The sequence below is a fragment of the Anoplophora glabripennis genome, unplaced genomic scaffold (assembly GCF_000390285.2).
Source record: "Anoplophora glabripennis isolate ALB-LARVAE unplaced genomic scaffold, Agla_2.0 scaffold554, whole genome shotgun sequence".
NCBI classification, from domain to species: domain Eukaryota; kingdom Metazoa; phylum Arthropoda; class Insecta; order Coleoptera; family Cerambycidae; genus Anoplophora; species Anoplophora glabripennis.
Window position 1 is genome coordinate 332,595 of NW_019416637.1, and position 9,252 is coordinate 341,846.

Genomic DNA, 9,252 nt, shown 5'->3' on the forward strand with positions numbered 1-9,252 from the left:
GAATTTTTCGCAAAATAAAGTTTACGACGTAAACTACGATTTCCCGTGAATTGCATTGAAAAATGGGGAAAATTAACGACTCACGAGCCCTTTAAAGAGAAGGTACTCGCTAAGTAAACTGTCCGGCGGCTGGCGGCGTGGTGTTGGGGGAAGCTCGTCCAAGAGAGTCATGCGCACGAGAAAAGTGAAATCCAAAGTTCAAATTGATGCGCGCTGTAAATTTTGCAATATATCGACTTCTATTTTTTATTTAAACTGGGGTAGCTCGACGAAAAAATAACAATGGGCATATTTACGAATTCGTAGAATAGCCCTATGATACACGACACAGGAGAACTCCAAATATACAGATCAAAATTAAAATTTAGTAAATTTATTTGCAAACATAGCAATGATTGGTGATATATTAAAACTCTCGTTTATTATGGCCCTACTGTTAATACATACCAGAAATGAATTGTGGCAAAGAAAGGTAGCAGAAGCTAATGATGTTAAGCATATCCTTCCGACATTCTTAACAGTTAGAAGAAATTTCTTAAAAAGATGTCAAAAATGCACTGAAGCAAATGGCGGGCATTTAAAAATTAAATTTAAAACAAAAATTGTTTTTGCTAGTACATTTAGGTCTAAATGGTTATTTTTTTATTTTGTTATATTTAAATGTTGTCACATTTTTCTGTGTTTAGTTTCATATGTTTACATTTTCAGTTGTTATAAGAACTTCATTACTAACTGTAATAAATAACCTTTTGAATTAATAATTTATTGTAATTTATGTATTATTTTCAAATTTATTATGCGACTATTTTAAACAGTCTTTTCCATAAAATGGTGCACTTCAGGGACATGCAACAAGGATGCCTTTTTTAAAGCAAATCGAATGCTGTTTTAAAATAACTAATCATTTTCCAAAAATATCGATCCTTAAAAAAAGTCTGAAGGAAACAATGTAGCAGCAAACGGGCACAGAACGCCCTGTATATTTGTCGCAAAAAACAAGCAGATATTCGTGTTTAAATAATAAAACTTACTTGTCCTAAATTTTAGTAAAATTACCCAAATAATAAATAAAATATCTAAAAAAGTGGAATAAAAAAAACTACTTTCTCGGGCCTATAGCTTCTTAATGGTATAAGTTAATTTCAATCACCTTAATTTCATCCAAGGAAATATGGCCTATTCTTTAGTAAACACCCTGTATAGCCACTGTAGTTTTCCTTGTTAACTGAAAAAAACAGCGCCATCTCTTGATTATTTTTTTCACCAATATTGAATATAGACCTAAACTTGAATAAATAGAAATTTCAATTGTCTTCTTTGCCTTAGTTTCCTCTTAATTTTCATAAAATGCAATGACAAATAACAAAAGCTTATTTGTATTATTTTTTTTAAGAATACAAAAATAAAAGTCATTGTGGAATGCGCATTTTTATATGTTTATTTTAAAAAAATGCTTATCATTCAACAGGTAAAAGTTACAAGAGGACCAGCAATACTTGAAATTCTTTCCTACTACACACAGCGTTATCAGCACAAAAATCTTGAAAGTGAGCACTCCCGCGATGATTCTAATCGTTCGTTATTGACACAAACACTCTAGGTCTAGATAAAATTGTTTGACTGAATAAATAGTGGAGCGAATTCGAAAACTATCAATTCGGTCTTAGATCTAAAAGTTAAGGCAAAGATGAAGACTGTCGCTTGTCTAGCTGCCCTAGCCTTTGTATTGGCCTTTTGTGTAAGTACAACTTTATTTGTAACTTAGAAATAAAGTCGTTCTTTAAAAATAAGTATTTTCCAAAGAGAATTGGAATATATTAAGTTACAAATTGATAACGCAAAAAGTAATATTTCTACAAATTACTTCCTTGCCTACATTTATTTTATTATTCCTTTTAATATTTCTTATTTCGCTACAATTGTCGTAATTACAGACTGTAGTTTTCAAAATAAGTAGAAACGAATAATATCATATTTTTGTGGATTTGCATTTATTCCACTGTAAATAATAAAAAACAGATTAATAGAAAATTCTGTATAAAAATATTATTTACATTTGCGAAATATAATTATTTTCTAGACATTGTTGGTATAATTCAATGCTAATCGGGCATATAGCCCGCAGAGTAGTTATTTCCTGCTATATTATTCATTGGTGTATAATTTACATATAATTTTATTGTATGTATGTTAGGTATGTATTTCATTCATTGAAGTATACATGTTTCTGAATATTAAATATTCATGATAAATAATGTCGACTGTAATAATAAAAGAACAATAACACTTTTAGGCCAATGTACAAGGACACGCTATAGATGTCAGTAAAGTCAGGGAAAATAATAAAGGTCTGCTGGAAATCAACATACACATCAAACCTGACGAGTTAGTAGAACCAGAAGACCCTAGAGCTCCAGAAGACCCAGAACATCCAGAAGATCCTAGAGCACCAGAAGATCCCAGGGCTCCAGAAAACCCTGAACATCCAGAAGATCCTAGAGCACCAGAAGATCCCAAAGATCCTAGGGCTCCAGAAGATCCAGAACACCCTGATTATCCGAGAGCACCAGAAGACCCAGAAAATCCCAGGGCTCCTGAGGGTCCAGAACATCCTGAAGACCCCAGGGCCCTGGAAGACCCAGAAGATCCCAAGGCTCCTGAGGGTCCAGAACATCCTGAAAACCCCAGGGCTCCAGAAGACCCTGAACATCCAGAAGATCCTAGGGCTCCAGAAGACCATGAAGAACCATTAATACCAGCCGCTTACGAACCAGAACATCCAGAAGATCCTAGAGCTCCAGAAGATCCCGAACATCCTTAAGACCCCAGGGCTCCTGAAGATCCTGAACATCCAGAAGATCCCAGGGCTCCTGAAGATCCTGAACATCCTGAAGATCCCAGGGCTCCTGAGGGTCCAGAACATCCTGAAGACTCCAGGGCTCCGGAAGACCCTGAATATCCAGAAGATCCTAGGGCTACAGAAGACCCTGAACATACAGAAGATCCTAGAGCTCCAGAAGATCCCGATGAACCATTAATACCAGCCGCTTACGAACCAGAACATCCAAAAGATCCTAGAGCTCTAGAAGACCCCGAACATCCTGAAGACCCAAGAGCTCCTAAAGACCCAGAAGACCCCAGGGCACCAGAAGATCCTGAAGATCCTAGAGTTCCTGAAGATCCAGAAGATCTCAGGACTCCAGAAGATCCTAAACATCCTGAGGATCCCAAGGCTCCTGAAGATCCTGAACATCCAGAAGAACCCAGAGCTCCGGAAGATCCAGAGGACCCAAGGGCTCCAGAAGACCCCAGAGCTCCAGAACATCTAGATGTACCTCATGAAAATGAAATAGATATCGATATTATTATTAAAACTCACTCTGATACATTAGAAGAGCCCAGGGCTCCTGAAGGTCCAGAACAACCAGAAGATCCCAGGGCTCCTGAAGATCCAGAACATCCAGAAGACCCCAGAGTTCCAGAAGATCCAGAAGACCCAAGCCCTCCTGAAGATCCAGAAGATCCCAGGGCTCCAGAAGATCCCGAAGATCCCAGGGCTCCAGAAGACCCAGAGCATCCTGAAGACCCCAGAGCTCCCTAAGATCCAGAAGACCCCAGGGCCATTGAAAATCCTGAGCACCCAGAAGATCCCAGAGCTCCATAGAAGACCCTAAACCAAGACGGTTCTATATTCCCAAAGTTTCCACAAGAAACAGAAGCTCGCCAACTTTCTATGAATATACTTGAACATTATATGTTGGTAGATGTATTATATAAATATGAAATATAAGTACATATTTTTTTAATTATGATTTTCATTCATCCAATGATATTATCTTTCTGATAATTGAAATTTAAATCAAATTTGAATTAAATTAAGTACCTAATTTGTATTGAATATACCTAACGAAATTTATATTTTTAATGCAATGAAAAGACATGTATTAAAACATAAATTGATATAAATCAATTGATTGAAAGGTTTATTAACATTAATAATTACATTTGACAACTGTATGAGTTAGATTGTTTTTATTTAATTGGGTATCTCTGTCATCCTGAAAGAAAAATTTAAATAAATAATAATAAATAAATAATTACAGAAAATATCCTGACTGATTTGCAATTTTTTACTAATAATAGGTTTTATTCGCGAGAAATTGAATAAATTTTCTGGTTCACATTCTATTCCAGTGATTAACTTAGTAGCTTCATCAATAATTAATATAATTGTTGTTAATTAAATTCAATAACTACCACTAATTAGTAATTAGTCCATCTGTAATATCAAATCTGTATCTGTTTAGTAGGGATTCTTTTCATTTCGCAAATATACAAGGGTATGCAACCAGACTCTCTCGTCCAACACTAATCGGTGTGTGACGGCTTGCATAACCCGGGAAACCGAATAATCGAAAATGGTTTTTGTTTACAAACAGTTCCCCGATTTATTTAACGTTAAACGTCAATAATGTTAGATAATTAATAGTAAACAGGCGACCGTTTTCGGTTCAAGACCTCGTTTCCGGCCGGGACTGTTTACATAACGTTGTCATAAATTTAGAAAGTTGACAAGTGAATGTTTTTGTACCATAAAAATCAACATGGCGGAGGCGAAAAATAACTGCAGGCACTGAACCGAGGAGAGCCGTCTAAAGCACCCCAAATACATGGATCGAACAAGAAAAAAGTGATGTTTATCAACATATCTAGGATAACTTCAAGAAGAAGCCCTCGGTTGTACATAAGGTAAGCCGAAAAACGCTGGTAATCCACCTTTAATAGGACACTTTTTGACAGCACTTATTACTGTTAATTTCGCGACTATTTTAGATAGTAAAGAAACAAGTAGCCTCTGCCAAAATGGCAGACAGCCAAGCCCAGACAATTGAGTACCAATGGGCCTACTCGATCATGGACTCCAGCAGAGTGTCCACGTTCCTGATTTCGATGTTACTCATAGTCTACGGCTCCTTCAGGAGCCTCAACATGGAACAGGAGGCCCGGGAACGGGCCAACGGCACCACCAACTGCCTCTTGAATCCCTCACAGACTGTCCAGACGGAGAACAACGTGCAGACGTTGGACACGATGCAGGCGCTGTGCCTACCGTTGGGAGCGAGTATATCTTTGTTGGTTATGTTTTTCTTTTTCGATTCCATGCAGATGTTGTTCGCCATTTGCACAGCCAGTGAGTATAATCACAATTCTAACCTTTTTCCTTTGTTAAGAACGTAGCGACAAGATTGTAAAGCAAGATTGCCCTTGCATTAAAAAAAAAATAAGTGTGACTAAACGGTGATAATCAATCGGGATCAATTCAGGAGATTTAAGAAGTAATTTCGCAAAAAAGAACAATAAAAGTATTATTAATAAGTTTTACAGTGTGACCAGATTAAAAGGCACAATTGCCCTGACAAAAAAAAGAGTGCCAACTTAATTTGAAAACGACTAAAACGAAAGACATTAGGCTGAGCTGATAAGCAATAGGGATCGAGTCATGAGTTTTAAGAGGTCATTTCACAAACGTATATATTTATGAGTTATTTTACAAATATTTTTGTTGTTTCCATCATTCGTGTGAAGTATTTTTTAAATAATCTTCCATTCATTAGTGGTATCTTTGTTTGAAGATAAAAAACAAATTTAAATGCCGAGATAATACTATACATCTTGAAGATCGTAATAATGAATGTAATTAATTATAACTAGTATCATATTTGTATCTAGTTGTAGCTTTAGCTCGTGGCTAGATGTTATTTTGATAAATATAATTATCTATAATCTAAAAGAAAGTGATACAGATCGTGGAGTTTTAATATATTGATAAATATCATATTCTAGACAAGAAATTTGTAAAAATATGTCTTTAAAAATTATATTTGTCATTATTTGTCATACAGGGTGTAAATAAATAAGTGGGGAAATATTAAAGATATGATTCCTTGTTGAAAATTAAGGTGGGTCTTTCGTGTTTTCAAAAAGGGAAAAAATTAGTTTTTATTTTTTCCTTATACACCGCGTCTACCTATACTCCGCGGTCGAAATTATAGAGAGTGATTCAGACATAATATAAAAACACTATTACCATAATGCGTATAAAATATAAAATGGTTTTTATACGGTTCAATATTAGTTATCTTTGTGCCGCTCGTTACGCACATTGACAGAAACTATAATCGTCTATAGACTGAGTTACACTGAACGGCGATCTATATTCTATCTCTGTCTTTTGCACTTGGTAGGGAATAGGGAAATTCTTTTTTATTGGGTGTAAACGGACTTGATTTATCCGTCCTGAAAAACGTCATAGCATAAGCGTAGACGAGGGGTCTAATTCCATGGCTATAATAAACTTATAAATTAAAAAAACACAACTAGGACGTTTTAAAATGCTGTAATAATTAAAATGGATCAAAGTGCCGGTTATAGCAAACCGTAAAAAAATATCAGATGTTATGTTTTATTATCTTTTTTCAATATTTTCTATATCTTGTTGCCTTTACGCAGACACGCCAATGGATTTTCGTTCCCGGCACGCTTCATCGCCCTTACTAGTCCAAAAGCTAGCGATGAGTCACTTTCTATAATTTCGACCGCGGAGTATAGTGCGTGTAAGTCCAATATATAGGTTAATAAAAAATATAACTTAATTTTTTTTCTACAGAGTTGCCTACTTTCCCGAGCTGCATAAAATGAAAATATATTTGCATATACAGGATGTTCAATTTTTCCTGGGCAGGTACCAACTTAATTTTTTTAAATGGAAACCTATATTTTTTATGACATTATCGAATTCTACGTGAAAAATTAACGGGACTGTGTGTTATGATCCCTATTAAAATATTGATAGTTTTCCAGATAATCGACTTTTCATTTTTTTTCTTATGTTTCGTCACTTCTAGTAGTTGACATAATTATGATTGTATGACAGCTAGAAATTATTTTTTTTCAAGCACTGTAGAGTGAAGATGGCTCTTTCAAAAAACGTATCAAAAGTTGACTTGCGATATGCAGGGGGCAAAAAAATTTCGTGCCAAATCTGATAATTTAAAATTTGAAAGATCTCGACTTTTTCAAATAGAACAGTCCGTGTTTTATGATTTCATTAGATGCCTTTCTGTAGACCTTACAATTTTTTAGTTGCTTAGTTGTTGCAAAAAACCCATTTTTATGTAAAATACCGGATTTGCGCCCATTCCTTTATCGGGAAAATATTGTAAGCATATTTATTTTTATTAAATTTATTAGTTGTCTAGCTACACTATTTAGAATAAAAATTAATAACTGAAAAATTTAGATATTTGTGTTTAATAAAATTAGTCTTTATTATGGAAAGTTACCATTAATTTGTAAATAAAATCAAAAAACCATAAAATCGCTACAAGTGATTAAGAATTACCAAAATATGGGAAATGTTTGCTAGCAACACGTATTTACAAAGCAAATAATCCAAATTTACGGAGATGCCCACTGTTTTGAAAATGTGAAGGAAAGGCGAATTATGAGAAAACTGCCAGGAGGCATGAAAGTAACAACGATAATATTTAGTTTAAAGTTGTGGTGTCTGCTGTTGAAAATCCAAATATTAGTGCCAGGAAATTAGTAGTAACCTTGACAGAAAGCTTGACAAATAAAATATTGAAGAAGTTTCATCCGTATCATATTGAAAATCAAGCACTGTTACCGTACTTAGGAAAGTTATTAGTGAAATTGGAGATTAAAAAATTTGAATGAATAGAATTTTGAAAAGAGAATACTCATAGTCGCAAGCTAATTTAAAATAAATACCCTTTCAATATTTTTCCCGACAAAGGAACGGGTGCAATCCGGTATTTTACATAAAAATGGGTTTTTTGCAAAAACTACGCAACTTAGGTATAGGGAAAGCTATTTTAAAAATAAATTGTAGGGTCTACAAAAAGGCATCTAATGAAATCATAAAACACAGGCTGTTTGTATTTGAAAAAGTCGGGATTTTTCAAATTTTACAGGTTTGGCACGATTTTTTTTGCCCCCTGTATATCGCAGGTCAACTTTTGATACGTCTTTTGAAAGAGCCATCTTCACTCTACAGTTCCTGAAAAAAAATAATTTCTAACTGTCATACAATCATAATTATGTCAACTACTAGAAGTGACGAAACATAATAAAAAAAATTAAAAGTCGATTATCTCGAAAACTATCAATATAAGTTGATACCTGCCCAGGAAAAACTGAACATCCTGTATATAAATAAAATAAAGTAGGCAACTTTGTAGAAAAAAAAATTAAGTTATATCTTATATTCTTATATATATATAAGAATATCAAATGAAATAAATGTAAATGTTCAACTCCAGTAGAATAAATAATTCTAAAAATCCAATGAGTTTAAATCTGGAGAACATGGAGGTTTGATGATAGAACAACTACACTTCTCCCTATTGGGATATTGTTCATTTACCAACTGAAATTGAATACTTAGTGTTCTTTTCATCTGACATTATTATTCTGAAAGATCAAACGTTAAAATGAGTCATAATAGTTTCAAAAAATATTATTTTGCTGACAGTCTACTTCTTAATATACTACTTAGTTTTTTTTTGTTTATTTATATAAAAAAAAGAAAAAACGCCAAAGAGTATGTCACTATCAAGATTAAAAATTAGGATTACTCTAATCCCTAGATAAAATGCTACTACAAATTATGCTAAATTTGACATAAGTCTAATACTCATGTAAAAAATGGAGACCACTCTAATCCCCACACCAAAAATTGGGATTATCCTTAATGTTTTTAATGTAAAGCCTAGATGTTGATGAATACTACAATCAGCTGTCATTGTACAGACAAATCTCTATTGCCAACATTAAAAATACTAAAATACTACAATTAAATTTTGATAATGTAATATAATTAGCACAAATTGACAAATCTCTAACCGCCATTTTTNATAATTTTTAAATGTTTAAAAATTATCTGTAACCTTATATAGTCAGGTAGTGAAGATATTAGAAATCTCTTAAAGGCTGTTCATTAATAATAATTAATTACTAAAGTTTGATGCGCAAAATAAAAGTGTTCGCCGCGCTAAACCGTGACGTCATTTAGTGCGATGAAGAATCGTGAAGATTAACGCAGGGCAGGACAAACCGACAACATGAGCTCTAAAGTCAGCTAAATTCACTTTGTTTCGAAGCTCCCTGCATGTGTGCTTGTTTAGAATTCCAGATTAGACAGCAGATGGAAAAAAATAGGTTGTGTTCTCG

The 9,252-nt window shown here is 34.0% G+C and overlaps 1 protein-coding gene and 1 pseudogene across 1 annotated transcript; one reads left to right on the top strand and one right to left on the bottom strand.

Annotated features, from left to right (window-relative positions):
• Positions 1–2,289: 2,289 nt before the first annotated feature.
• LOC111691797 (collagen alpha-2(I) chain-like) lies at positions 2,290–3,624 on the bottom strand. Its single transcript, XM_023455150.1, is given in 5 exon segments — positions 2,290–2,522; positions 2,568–2,762; positions 2,850–2,987; positions 3,057–3,325; positions 3,380–3,624. Coding segments are annotated over 5 exon segments (1,080 nt in total).
• Positions 3,625–4,414: 790 nt separating this feature from the next.
• LOC108909814 lies at positions 4,415–5,191 on the top strand (annotated as a pseudogene).
• The last annotated feature ends 4,061 nt before the right edge of the window (positions 5,192–9,252 follow it).